This window comes from Hylobates moloch, unplaced genomic scaffold (assembly GCF_009828535.3).
Source record: "Hylobates moloch isolate HMO894 unplaced genomic scaffold, HMol_V3 SCAFFOLD_2, whole genome shotgun sequence".
Classification (NCBI taxonomy): Eukaryota; Metazoa; Chordata; class Mammalia; order Primates; family Hylobatidae; genus Hylobates; species Hylobates moloch.
In genome coordinates this window covers 59498990-59513643 of record NW_026652277.1, presented here as the reverse complement: position 1 = coordinate 59513643, position 14654 = coordinate 59498990, and the positions used below count along the sequence as shown (strand labels likewise).

General features: G+C 41.9%; 1 protein-coding gene across 1 annotated transcript; it reads right to left on the bottom strand.

Moving 5' to 3' along the window:
* Positions 1 to 207: 207 nt before the first annotated feature.
* On the bottom strand, positions 208 to 13785 carry LOC116467060 (cytochrome c oxidase assembly protein COX18, mitochondrial). The gene is made up of 5 exons (XM_032150413.2): positions 13343 to 13785; positions 9016 to 9179; positions 8544 to 8665; positions 5643 to 5750; positions 208 to 2417 (listed from the first exon to the last, which is right to left on the bottom strand). The coding sequence occupies exons 1-5, from the start codon at positions 13783 to 13785 to the stop codon at positions 2244 to 2246; spliced, it is 1011 nt and encodes a 336-aa protein (XP_032006304.1). The 3' UTR covers positions 208 to 2243.
* Between the last annotated feature and the right edge of the window lie 869 nt (positions 13786 to 14654).

The following is a 14654-nucleotide window of genomic DNA, read 5'->3' as shown; positions in this document are numbered from 1 at the left end:
CCAATAGGACAGTCAGAAACTAGGACTAGGAACTTGAATGAAAAAAGAATGTAGTCTTAATTGCCACCATCTATGTCTAAAATAAATTCTCAGGGAAGCAGAATTCTTATCTCTGTATGCTGTGCATTTTTTTCTATTAAAAAACGTTATAACTTCATTAAGTAGGTGAACTAAAATTTAAGAGACATCAATCAAAGAAATGACTAATGAATTTCACTTCAGTTTTTATTTTATTGTAAAACATTGAGATGGAATGATAGGGTTTCCCAGAATCAGGTCCATATTTTAACTAAATGAAAATTTATGATTTATAGCCTTCTCAAATACCTGTCATACTTGATATCTCAACCAGAGCTAAATTTACCTCTTTACAAATTAAATAAGCAAGTAACTGGATCCACAATTTATAATACCTGTCAATTTTTCCTGTATTAAACCTCTATCATAGTTTAAACCTATTAGGGTACTTAATCCTTACAAATAAACAGGTTTAAAATCACCTCAGTAGGCAACTTCCCTTCCAGTTTCCTTCTTTGACTAAACAAACTGAATGCTTAAGATTTTTCACTTTGGGTGCTAGCAGTACACAGTGCTATACTCTGTATTCCAGACTTCTTAAATTATAGAAAAAGGAATGTACACTTTTTGTATTCTTTCTGAGCAGGGCTGGGAGGCAACATCATCTACCATGTTAGGTACTTGTATGCATGGACTACTCTACTGCATATATTTCAAGTCGCCCCCCCTTTTCTTTTTCAACCACGCATTAACTCAGGATCAATGTATGTTCCATTAGAATAAGATTAACTAGGAGTTGCCAGAAAACCTTCCTGGTAACAAGGAAGTCTCCGTATTGTGAGTCTTAAGATTTTTCTGAAGAGAAAACCATACATATATAGCCTTTTTTCAGATTGCTCAAAGAGGTCTAAAATCCTCTCCACCTCCAAAATAATAAGAAACATCTCAGCTGGGCGCAGTGGCTCACGCCTGTAATCCCAGCACTTTGGGAGGCCGAGGTGGGCAGATCACTTGAGGCCAGGAGTTCAAAACCAGCTTAGCCAACATGGTGAAACCCCATCTCTACTAAAAATACAAAACTTAGCTGGGCATGGTGGTGCACCCCTGTAGTCCCAGCTACTCAGGAGGCTGAGGTAGGAGAATTGCTTGAACACGGGAGGCAGAGGTTGCAGTGAGCCGAGATCGTGCCACCGCACTCCAGCCTAGGTGACAGAGAGAGACTCCGTCTCATTAAAAAAATTAAAAAAAAAAATGCTGGGTGAGGTGGCTCATGCCTGTAATCCCAGCACTTTGGGAGGCCAAGGCGGGTGGATCACTTGAGGTCAGCAGTTCCAGACCAGCCTGCCCAACATGGTGAAACCCCGTCTCTACTAAAAATACAAAAATCAGCTGGGCGTGGTGGTGTGCGCCTGCAATCCCAGATACTTGGAGGCTGAGGCAGGAAAATCGCTGGAATCCAGGAGGTGGAGGTTGCAGTGAGCTGAGATTGCGCCACCGCACTCCAGCCTGGGCGACACAGTGAGACTCCATCTCAAAAAAAAAAAAAAAACCATGAATCATCTCACTGATCCTCTTATTTTACAAAACAGTAATATGCAGTATTGTTTAATTTGCCATCATTCAGTAGCTAACCCTATTCTCCAAAGTTCTGGTAGCTCTAACAAATTGTAACTTTATAAACAGAGACAGGCACTTTGGTTCTATTCTAATACTTTCACAATTAAACATACTGCATTTATAACATTTAAAAGATTTTAATTACTGTCAAATATATCTGGATTACATCTTTTTTTTTTCTTTGACAGAGTTTCACTCTTATTGTCCAGGCAGGAATGCAATGGGGTGATCTCAGCTCACTGAAACCTCTGTATCCCAGGTTCAAGCGATTCTCCTGCCTCAGCCTCCCAAGTAGCCGGGATTACAGGTGCCTGCCACTACGCCCAGGTAATTTTTTTGTATTTTTAGTACAGACAGGGTTTCACCATATTGGCCAGGCTGGTCTCGAACTCCTGACCTCAGGTGATCCACCCACCTAGGCCTCCCAAAGTGCTGGGATTACAGGCATGAGCCACTGTGCCTGGTCTGGATTACATCTTAGCCTACAATATTTCATGAAGTTAATGATTTTAAATAAAAGGAAATCAAGTAACATCTGAATTTCTAAGTCTAAATACATTAAGGTGATAGTGACTCTTGCAACTGTTTCAAAATTATTGGAAAATATGTCATTTTCTTGAAATGAACTTGGTATTAAAGGCAGTAAATATGTCTTTATAAGGAGTTTCTGAATCTGACTTGGTCGATGGTATTCGGCAAAGTTGGCGAAATCCAGGAGAACGCAGCAGCAAATTCTGTGAAAGGCCCACGAAGCTGGAGCACAACCAGTAGAGAACAATTGACTATAAAGAGAAGACATAAATGTTAGCATATGTAATTCTACAAGGACATCACGGTCCAGACACAGGCAGGCAATAAAAAAGAAAATGACAATCTTTGTAAATAGAAGTATGCCAAGACTGAGCAAGACTTGCAGCAGCTACGAGATTCCTGTGATGGATTTAATAGACAGGTAAAAAAGGTTACAGACAGACCAAAGAGCAAAAATAAAGGAAAAAGAGAAGTATTTAGGGTAGAAAGTAAAAACAGAGAAGCTCCTAGGCAGAGGCTCAAGAGAGATCTTATCTCCCTTCTTCGACAATGGAGCATATTTTTTCCCCACCAAAAGTCCTGTCCAGCTGCTTACATACTGAAGGTGGAATGCTGGAAGTGTGGCATTTATGATGGCAAAGTTAGCCTCCCTAGACCTAATTTTCCCCATATAGTCATCTATCTTCCGAATGTTTCCCAACAGCCAGTTTCTCAGTGTAGTAAGAAATGCATTTTCTTTGCCTTCTTCTGAGACAAACAGCCTCAGCATTATCTCCAAATTTCTTTTGTATTACCATCTTGAGCAGCGGTCCCCAACATTTTTGACACTAGGGGCCAATTTTTCCACGGACAGGAGGAAGATTTTGGGATGAAACTGTTCCATTCCTCGTATCATGAGGAATGAGATTCTCATAAGGAGTGTAAACCTAGATCCCTCACCTGCGCAGTTCACAATAGGGTTCGTGCTCCTGTGAGAATCTAACACTGCTAATCTAACAGGAAGCGGAGCTCAGGTGGTAAGGCTCACTTGCCCACCACCCACCTCCTGCTGTCAGCCAGCTCCTAATAGGCTATGGACCGGTACTGGTCTGTGGCCCCGGGTGACCATTTATTTAGGTAAATATGAAGTTCTACAACCTCTCAAATACTCCTATACTTACACCTGTTCCAAACTTTTCTTTAGCATCAGAAGGTAATCAGGCCCCAGAAACAAAATCATGCAGTTGTTAAGTCTAGGTCCTGGAGGCAAACTGCCTGAATTTGAATCCTACTTGCCATCTATTTGACTTTGAGTAAGTTATTTTCCTTCTGTTCCAGTTTCCTCATCTATAAAGTGGGGGCAGTAACTGCATCTACCTCAGAGGATTGCTGTGAGGAATAAATGAGATAATTCATGTAGAGTGGTACGCAAGTATGTGGTCCACATTCAGCACTTACATTTGTTATTTGTTCCAAAGTCAGTCTTTAGGGGCAGAAAGTAGCACATCCTCAAAGGTAGATTAGCACAGTAGTTAAGAGGAGGAGCCAAACTGCTTAGATGTATGTTAAGACTCTATCACTTTTAGCTAAGTGACCTTGGATGAGTTACTTAACTTCTCTGTGCCTCAGTTTCCTCATCACCAAAGTGAAGATTATAATAGTACCTTTATGGTTGCACTGTTGGGACAATTATATGGGGTAAAATATGTATACCATTTAAAACAGTGCTTAGCACGAAGTCAATGTTAAATAAATATTGGCTATCATCATCATCTGATTTATCCACCAACAGAAAAAGAACCTGCGGCCAACTACAGCAGACTATAAGTTGCCAGCTAAGTATCAATCTCCCCTCTTCCTTAGTAACAAAATCCTAATTTTTATTTGAGTAGGCTGTCATCTAAAAAAAAAAAAAAAAAAAGACTATATTTCCTTGCCTCTTCTGCAGTGAGGGGTGGCCATAAAACTAAGATGTTAACACAACTGTTTGGTGGAACATCTGGCAAGTCTCCTTAAAAGGGGCTGACTGCACTCGAGGCACCCTTTTCTATTCCTGCATGATAACAAGCTCTAACAGCCATGACCGTAGTGTAGCCTTGAAATCACAGGCTGTGGATAACAAAGCAGAAAGAGAGCAGTAGACTGGGTCTCTCATCTTCATGGACTTGTCTCATCATCCCTAAGCTGCTTAATCAGATTTCCTATAATTGACAGGATAAATTTTGGGTATTTAAGGCATTGTGTTTTAGATCTCTTGTTACTCATTTTGAACTCAATCTCTCACTAAAACTTAACTGCTCGTATTTTATTTTATCTGGGGGGTTCTTCAGTATATAGCTGGTATGATTTCTCTGTGGAAATGTAGTGAATCTGTGCTGTTCTACTTTTACAGGGTATTTTACAACACTACTACTTTACGTAAAAAGTTCTCTAATAGGCACTCATTTCATTAATTCTCACAGGCATTATGATACCTACTTTAGAGATGAACAAACTTATTCTGCATAGGATTAATGACAGTATTATGTTCAGTAACAGCCTAAAAAATAGATTTTGATACCAAAAACATACTGCTTTAGATTCCTATAAAAAATACTGTGGGCCAGGCGTGGTGGCTCACACCTGTAATCCCAGCGCTTTGGGAGGCCGAGGTGGGTGGGTCACCTGGGTCAGGAGTTCGAGACCAGCCTGGCCAACATGACAAAACCCCGCCTCTACTAAAAATACAAAAATTAGCCAAGTGTGGTGGCGTGTGCCTGTAATCCCAGGTACTAGGGAGGCTGAGGCAGGAGAACCACTTGAACCCGGGAGGAGGAGGTTGCAGTGAGCTGAGATTGCGCCACTGCACTCCAGCCTGGGCGACAGAGCAAGACTCCATCTCAAAAAAAAAAAAAAAAAAAAGCACTGTGAAGTAGTTTTATATATGCTACACCCTAATTATTAATAACAACTGAATTCAACTTTATGTGTTGGCTCTGAGTAAACATGGAGATATACCTAACACAGCTTCTGCTTCCTTAGAAACTTCTAAAGTATTTGTGGGAAACATGCAAAAGACTGAACTAACTGCAAACATAACCATTTCTTTTTCTATTTCTATAAAGATTAATTAGGTATATACAGGGACAAGTTTACTCATTTCATAGAGTTGTTATGAGATTAAATAATACCATACACAAACCCAAATGGTTTTAGCATTTTGTTTTGTTTCTTTTTAAGTGCTAAATTCTTTGCTCCAGTCCACATAGGCAGAACTAATTCAATATACCAAGTAGTCAAATGGAAGAACTACCATATTCATGGTATTATGCAAAACACATTGCAAGATTAAAAAAAAGGCAAGAAATAGAGACAGATTAGTTACCACAGAAACACTGATTTGGTAAGGGATCAAGTAGTCAGAGGAAGTTCAACAGAAGAGGCAGGATCCCAGCCAGTCTAAGCTAAAGTCAGAGAGGATTTAGCACATGCCACACACAATGTTGGTGCTTACTCACTGAGGGTACCGTTGCAGCAATTGGTATCATCAACACCGACATTGCACGGACAAAGTATGTAATATATGTCTGAAAACGAGACATTCCAATTTTTTGTAGAGCACAGATCTGAAGGGGTAGAACATATACATGCATAATGATTATTAAAACGCATATTAAATCAGACAAGCTTTAAAACATAAACTGATTTTTCACTGGCCTCCATCTACACTTTAATAAAAGATATATATATACACAAAGTACTGATTAATTTATATGGCTGATCATCTTTTTATTTTTTGAGACTGGGTCTTGCTATCAAACTGAGACCAGTTTGAGGCTGGTCTCAAACTCCTGGGCTCAAGTGATCCTCCCGCCTCCTCCTCCCAAGTAGCTGGGATAATAGGCATGCACCAACCACTGCACTCAGCTTGATCATCCATCTTTTAAAAATCTTAATAACTGGCCTAGGTGGAAGGATCACTCTAGTTCAGAAGTTTGAGGCTACAGTGAGCTATAATCATGCCACTGCACTCCAGCCTGGGCAATAGAGCAAGATCCTGTCTCTTTAAAACAACAACAACAACAAAACACTAATTATGTCAAATTCTTAAATGGAGGTTTTTTTGACACTTTGTACCAAAAAACAAGGGCAACGATTTATATGGTAGCTATTGTCACAGGATTCTTCAAGCTCCACTTAAGAATTCTGCATAAGGCTGGGGGCCTGTAATGCCAGAACTGGGAGGCCCAGGCAGGCCGATGTTTGAGCTCAGGAGTTTGAGACCAGCCTAGGCAACTAGGCAATATAGTGAAACCGACTCTACAGAAAATACAAAAATTAGCTGGGTGTGGTGGCATGTCTGCAGTCCCAGCTATTCGGGAGGGAGGCTGAGGTGGGAGGATTGCGTGAGCCTGGAAGGCGCAGGTTGCAGTGAGCTGAGATCACGCCACTGCACTCCAGCCTGGGTGACAGAGTAAGACCGTCTCCAAAAAAAAGAAAAGGAGGAAAAAAAAAAAAAAGACTTTCCCATAATAATGACTCTAGAGCCAAACTACGTAGTTTTACATTTGTATGCCTCAGTTTCTCTGCATTAAAAAATGATAATATTTAGCTCACAGGGTTATTCTAAGAAGTAAATGGGTTGATTTATGTAAATTGCTTGTAACAATGCCTATGGCCAGGCACAGTGGCTCACACCTGTAATCCCAGCACTTTGGGAGGCTCAGGCGGGCGGATCACTTGAGATCAGGAGTTCGAGACCAGCCTGGCCAACATGGTAAAATCCAGTCTCTACTAAAAATACAAAAAAGTAGCTGGGTATGTTGGCAGGTGCCTGTAATCCTAGCTACTCCGGAGGCTGAGGCAAGAGAATCACCTGAACCTGGGAGGTGGAGGTTGCAGTGAGTGGAGATCACACTACTGCACTCCAGCCTAGGAAACAGAGTGAGACTCTGTCTCAAGAAGAAACAAATAAACAAACAAAAACCACAATGCCTTGCACATAGTGTATGTTGAGTAAGAATAAGCTTTTAATAAGTTTTTATTTTTCTTTTAGAGATGAGGTCTCTCTGTTGCCCAGGCTAGAGTACAGTGTTGGGATCACAACTCACTGCAGCCTCCATCTCTTGGGCTCAAACAATCCTCCTGACTCAGCTTCCGAGTAGCTGGAACTAGAGGCGCATGCCACCATGCCCCACTATGAAAACACCTTTATTAGTCTTTAGATGACATAGAGGAAAAGACTAGGGGATTGACACTGATTCACTGTAACCTTGTGCTTATCACTTCCTTCTTTCTACCAAATATTCACGGAATACCAACCGCAGGGGACTGTGCTAGTGCTCTTAGGGAAACATATTTGGACTACAGGTAGAGTCTCTTCTCAAGAAACTTTCACTTAAGACCTTATATTCTATCATCTTCATTTCCTCATCTGAAAGAATAAGGGGTATATTAGATTTCACAAACAGGCATCAGAAGTCATTAGTTCTGGGAGATCTCTACTGAGGTAAATCATTTTTAAGATTTCTTCCAGTTCAGTCTGTTCTACTCAGTCTGAGAACAATTTATGAAATTCTATGCACGCTATCCCTAAACTGCTGAGTAAAGCAGCCTGTGATAAGGGTTAAGACATGACTGAGAGGGCTGGACACAGTGGCTCACGCCTGTAATCCCAGCACTTTAGGAGGCCAAGACGGGTGGATCACCTGAGGTCAGGAGTTCGAGACCAGCCTGGCAAACATGGTGAAACCCTGTCTCTACTAAAAATACAAAAATTAGCTGGGTGTGGTGGTGTGCACCTGTAATCCCAGCTACTCAGGAGGCGGAGGTTGCAGTGAGCCAAGACCACGCCATTACACTCCAGCCTGGGCAGCAAGAGCGAAACTCCATCTCAAAAAAAAAAAAAAAAAGGCAGGACTGACAGGTCACATTTTCCATGTGTATGTTTTCCCCATTTCATCTTATAAAGACATTCAATGACTTTTCTAAGGTCATAAAGCAAGAAAATAGCAGTCAGGGCCTGACTTGTGTTCCCCGCCTACAAATTCACATATTAAACACACACACACCGAACATCACTCTATTATAAGAATACAACCAGATTGACTGGGCATCTTCATTACTGTTTTTACCAAAAGCAAATCACAAAATTCTATGTATCAGAATCATATAATTTTGAAGCTGAAAGAGACTTGGAAGTGTACTAGTGCTTTTACTTTAATTTCGAGAGTTCTGAGGCCCAGAGAGGTTAAGGGGCAGGCCTAAGCCAATGCCTGACATGGAACCAGGAACCAAGGGCTCTACACTTCTAATTCAGCGCTATCTTCACCAACTCAAACAAAAACAGATCTGAAGTCAGAACAGCAGCAACAAAAATCCCAATAAATGGCAAACAAATTTCATTTAAAACTACTGACCTCCACTATTAACAAATTGATGACGCCAACAGAGATAGGCAGAATCCACGTGGAGTCCGGTACAGTGAGGTCAGGAAACCACAGAATCCCACCAGTAGCTAACTGTTCCTGAACAGAAAAACCTGCTAAAACAGTTTTATAAATAAAACAATAGAAGTCCTAAAAATAGCAGAGAAAAATATATAAGACATAAATAAGTAGTCTGACAATTCCAATAAGGTGTCCCTCACAGGAAACAGCTGCACTGGATTTATTCCAGTTTTTCACTCACAATATATATATTTTTTCTCAATACAAAATGTTCTCAACACAACCAATCTGTTTACAGTTAAGACTTTAAATTCTATACCCTTATAAGGAAGACAGTAAACACATCCTAATTACGAAAAGTATGCTTGGTTTTTTTGTTTTTTTTTTTTAGTACAAAGACAATGTTAGAGAACTTCTTTGGAAGAAAACATACAATAATTACCTTCTGAATGTGCTGCCCCTGTGCTTAAATTCCGGAGAGCAAAAGACATGAAGATCCACATTGGAAGTTGAATCCAAACCAACACAGTGGCTTTGAAAGGGTGGCAGTTATCTCGCACATATAGCTCCGAAATTAGCCTCCTCATATTCTTTAGATAAGTGAGCCTAGATTGAGGTTAGTGGAAAAAAACGGGAAAGAGAAAATGTCATCTAAGAATCGTGCTTTATTTCCATAGAACAAATAGCACCTGCTGTAGTTATTAGCTAAAGGATTCGTATAAGGGTTTCAGCTGTCACAGTCACGTTAAGGAGTTGCCTATACAACAGGCAAATAAAGCCTTTTATCAAAACTTCTACAGGATAGTACACAAGTTACATAACAATCTGAAACTGTCAGAATACAGGCTTTGTCTCTGGTGGTCTTTGGCTAATTAGGCTTTAAAAGTAAATTTCACTACTGACATGGTATAACTACAATTAATATTGGAAATATGGACGCTAAAAGCAAACTTTAATCAAATCTCTCCACTCCCACCAAACTTAATCACTTCATCCCTGAATATACCTTTCGGAGCTATGTGGTTTTATACTGTGTATGCTCTTGGCCTGTCAAAATAGTCTCCATTTTTCAATCAACCATCTCACAAAGATATTTTTAATCTGTTTCTTGGTTAACTATATTAGTTACTACTGTTTTTTTCCTGAAATTTTACTTTTTAGAATACAGTCTTCCTTCAGGTTCAAGAGAATAGGAGTTAAAAAACAAAAACTAAAGTATTCTTAGTTTAGGGGACAGTGTTCTATTTTATTCATCTTTAAATCTTCTGTATCATACATTTTGTACAGAGGAGGCATTCAATAGTTTTTCTGAATTTAGTCAAATTATAGTGTATAATAAGACAGTACACAAAGACATTCTAAGTCCCCCATAATTTCACATTTGCCTATTCTTCCAATTTTATCTTGTTACTCCTCTAGACACCTGCATATTCTGGTCTGAATGACTTTAGTTCATCCAACAAATCAGACTTCCACATAGGCATGCCTTTGGAAGTACCGTATTGTATCACTGTGTGGAAAGTCCACTTTCCTGGCTGTCCATCTGACACACTGTCTTTCACCCTTCAAGGCTCAATACTATTGAAAATGCAGGAAGCTGGCCAACACTGTGGCTTGCACTTGTAATCCCAGCTACTTGGGAGGCCGAAGTGGGAGGATTGCTTGAGGCCAGGAGTTTGAGACCAGCCTGAGCCACACAGGGAGACTCTGCCTTGTTCAAAAGAAAAAGAAAAGAAAAGAAAATGTCAGAAGCCCTCATATGTTTCCTCCTAGAAAAAAACATCTGTAAGGCTGTATCTGGACAACCATCCTGCCAGTACTGCTTAAGCAAGGTGCCACAAGTCTTATCTAAGCTGCACTGATAGACCAGGCAAGCAGCTATTAATTTGGTTCTTTTGGCCTATGGCTGAAGCTTTCGACTTCTTTGATCAGTTAAAATTTCAAAACTATAGGTCAACTTTTTTTTTTTTTTTTTTGAGACGGAGTCTCGCTCTTTCACCCAGGCTGGAGTGCAGTGGCGCAATCTCGGCTCACTGCAAGCTCCGCCGCCCGGGTTCACGCCATTCTCCTGCCTCACCCTCCCGAGTAGCTGGGACTACAGACGCCCACCACCTCGCCTGGCTAATTTTTTGTATTTTTAGTGGAGACGGGGTTTCACCGTGTTAGCCAGGATGGTCTCGATCTCCTGACCTCGTGATCTGCCCGCCTCGGCCTCCCAAAGTGCTGGGATTACAGGCGTGAGCCACCACGCCCGGCCAACTATAGGTCAACTTTTAATTTTTACGAAATAAAGACATTAAGCTATCACCATGATTTTTTAAAATGTCAGGTCTTTTTAACACTAAATATAGGACACAATCTCGTATTAAATATAGTTGGGAAATTTACACCTATGTAAAAATATATGGTTAATAACATATACATAACACAGATTAATACCACAAAGCCCTTTTTCCATTGCTGTAGAAAGGAGAATAATTTTTCACAGTCTAATAAGAGTTTGGGAAACTGATTGAGGAGTTGATTGAAGCAGGAGGGCTTGGAAGTTCCCGGTGAATGAATGCAGACATCCATGGGCGCAATCAAGCGCCCTTAGATTGGGACTTTCCAAGAACCCAGGCAGACAACTGCACAGAATAACCACAAAGGATGGACAGCATCTTAGCTATCGAAGTGTTTCTACTGTGGCACTTATGTTTTTTACCTCCTCTTTCCTGTGGGCTATTACTTGCTGTATCTTTTCCAAAAGGTCAAGATTGTAAATAATCTGTGTCATTTGTTGACCAATATCACAAAAGAATGGCAAAGTACCTTTATCCTGTGAACCCTGCCCTGACTTTCCTTGATGATCTAGCTCCTTGTACATAATCTTTATATAATAGTTAGTTCACTGACATTATTATTTGATTACAGGTCTGTCTTTTTCAATAGGCTGGAATCCCTAAAGAATAGGAACATACTCTTCTTATCTTTGTCTATTTATTTCTTTGCTTTCAGTCCAGCATATGAAACTATCATGCCATATTAATAACTTATGAAAATATAAAAGAGTAAGCTGGGTGCAGTGGCTCACGCCTGTAATCCCAGCACTTTGGGAGGCCAAGGAGGGTGGATCACCCGAGGTCAGGAGTTCCACACCAGCCTGACCAACATGGAGAAACAAAATTACCAGGCTGGTGGTCATACCTTAACCCTACTCGAGGGTGAGGCGGAAACCTTGAACTGGAGGCAGAGGTTGTGATGGCTGCAAATTTTCCACCTAGCTAAAAAATAGGTTTTGTTATGAGCACATAAAGGATCTTTATTCATAATGACTCATAATCTTTCACATTATTCCCTCGAGTCATTTAAAAATGTAGTTTACTGATCATGTCAAGAAACCTTAAGTCTAAGCACAAGATGTTAATTTGCTTAAAATGTCCTCAGTCACAACCAAATTCACAATGCATACTTATCCATGTGATTCTGTGCAAGTAACTTAACCTCCAAAATCATGTTCCCACACATATAAAATATATAACAGCACCTACTTCACAGGGTTAGAAGTATTAGATAAGAACTGCACCCTGGGCTTTACTGTTCCATCTTTAGATTTCCTAGTAACGTAAGCGGAGAAAACAGCAGTTTGTTAAGAACCTTTAATACACTGTGATAGCCACAAATCAAAAATAAAAATAGCATTTATTCCTGCCCTGTGTTCATTCTTCCTGTAAAATGGCTCATTGCCTTAATGTTGCTGCTGATTCCGTTCCTGTTTTGCTTCCGGTTTTTTTTCTTTTTTTTTTTTTTTTTTTTTTTTTTTTTTTGAGATGGAGTCTCGCTCTGTCGCCCAGGCTGGAGTGCAGTGGCGCAGTCTCGGCTCACTGCAAGCTCCGCCTCCCGGGTTCACGCCATTCTCCTACCTCAGCCTCTCCGAGTAGCTGGGACTACAGGCGCCCGCCACCACGCCCGGCTAAGTTTTTGTATTTTCAGTAGAGACGGGGTTTCACCATGGTCTCGATCTCCTGACCTCGTGATCCACCCGCCTCGGCCTCCCAAAGTGCTGGGATTACAAGCGTGAGCCACCGCGCCCGGCCTGCTTCCGGTTTTTTTTTTCCCCCATGCTCACAACCTGAAAACATGAAAGCCACTATTTTTGAAATATCCCATTTGAATAATCAAGCACTTTAACCCGTATTATCTGACTTGCTCTGATAACGTTGTGAAGTAGGCAAGGAAGGTGCTGCTATCTTGATTCCTCAGAAAAAATGATTCAGCATTAAAAGGTCAAGTAACTGCCACCAACCAGACACAGTCTTAGTCGGGCCTGGAGAGGAATCAAGTTCGCAAACTGTTAGTCTAGTAGTTTCTTCCGAATAATAAAGACCAGCTGGAATACTTTGGGACGAAAGACAATGCAGACATACTAGCTGTTAAAACTTTTAAAACATAAATTTTATAGGTTTCACCAACACAATTTCTTCTGCGACTGATTTCTTTGTCTCCGTTCCCCGAGAGCAAGTATAGTAACCACTTGTGCTTGGAGCACAAATCCAGTAAGACAAACGAAATGACAGGTACATGTGTCACAAAGTATCTTATTTAACACACCTAATGCTAGTTAATTTTTTTTTTGACGCTAAAATGGTCACAATGAAATGGTCACGATCATTAAACACTAAGCACTGCAGCAGGCAATATCGTGGGATCGAAAACCCTGAGTGAATGTAGGCCTTCCTCCGCCGCAGGGGTTGCAGCGCAGGGTACGCGCACGGCTCGGCGCCCCTCACCTTGGCCAGGATGTAGTGCTGGTAGGCGGCCAAAGGCAGCGTGACAGCACCCCGTAAGGCCACGGTGGAGAGCAGAATGCTGCCCCACCAGGGCAGGCCCGTGGCGGCGTGCACGCCGAGCAGTACTTCCTCCGCAACCCGCACAGGCGAAGACGCGGCCAGGGCCTCGTACCAGCCGTTCGCATGTACTGCAGAGACTGGTGCCACTGCCCACACTGGGAGAGTGGGGCGCTTGGCGCCGCTCGTAGGAACCGGCGCAAGCGGCGGGTCCCTAGCCCAAAGCTGCAGGGCAGGGAGCCGCCGCAGCCACCGACCGCCGAGCCGGCACAGCATTTCTGTACCACGGCGGAGCCCAGATCCCGGGCCTCACAATCCAGCGGACATACACCGGCCAACCAAGGCTGATACGCGCACGCGCCAGCAACAACCGGCATAAGGCGCATGCGCGCCCGCCTGCAGCCGCGATTGACCTTCCCAGTGAAGCCGGTGACGTCTTGCGTCGCAGTGGATGTGACGCAAGAGATAGGCAAGTCCCGCCTTTCCCACGCGGCACTGGGCAGACCTACTGCGCACAAGCGAAATTTCCCGCTACTTGGGTGTAGTTACTCCGAGGCCGGACCAAAACTGCAGACACATGGGTGGAGCCTGCTACCCTCCGCCGGGCTGGGTGTTCTTTAGGGAGCTCTCGCCTTGTAAAGTTCATCTTCACCGTGTAACTTACCATTCTTTTTCACTAAAGCTAATAGTCATTTGTAGTGGAATTATCCTTGCTCGGTGTTTTTTGTGACCAGAAGCTAATCCCCAACCTCTTTACGTGCACTTGATTGCTTCCGCTAGCGATTACGATAGATTATAATACTCAAGAGTCACACGTTGCTAAAGTGCCTGCTTGTAGACAGACGCATGTTTCCTGCTGACCCTGAGTGTTAAGCACGAGGGATAGTTCAGTCTCTTGTAGATTTAATTGGCCCATCTGTTCCAGTTACTATTTTGAACATCACCTGCAAACTGAATTTCTTCGATGTTTTGTCTTCCATGATAAATAGCAGCAAAAATCTTATAGTAAAAGTGTCATCTCTTTATTTAAGGGAAACTATCACTGGCAGTTCACTCGCAGTACGGTGAATTCGTTACTCGTTTACTCGTATCCTATATAAGCTTTAAAGAGCCTAAACAGCAGCACTGCTTGTCTTCTGGTTAAAAGAAATACGGTGAATCTACGTGGACTATATAGTTTTTACTTTTGTGTTCCTGGAAACAACAAAATGGAATGTTGTGGAGGAGTTTTCTCACCGAAGGGTCACCCCTAGAC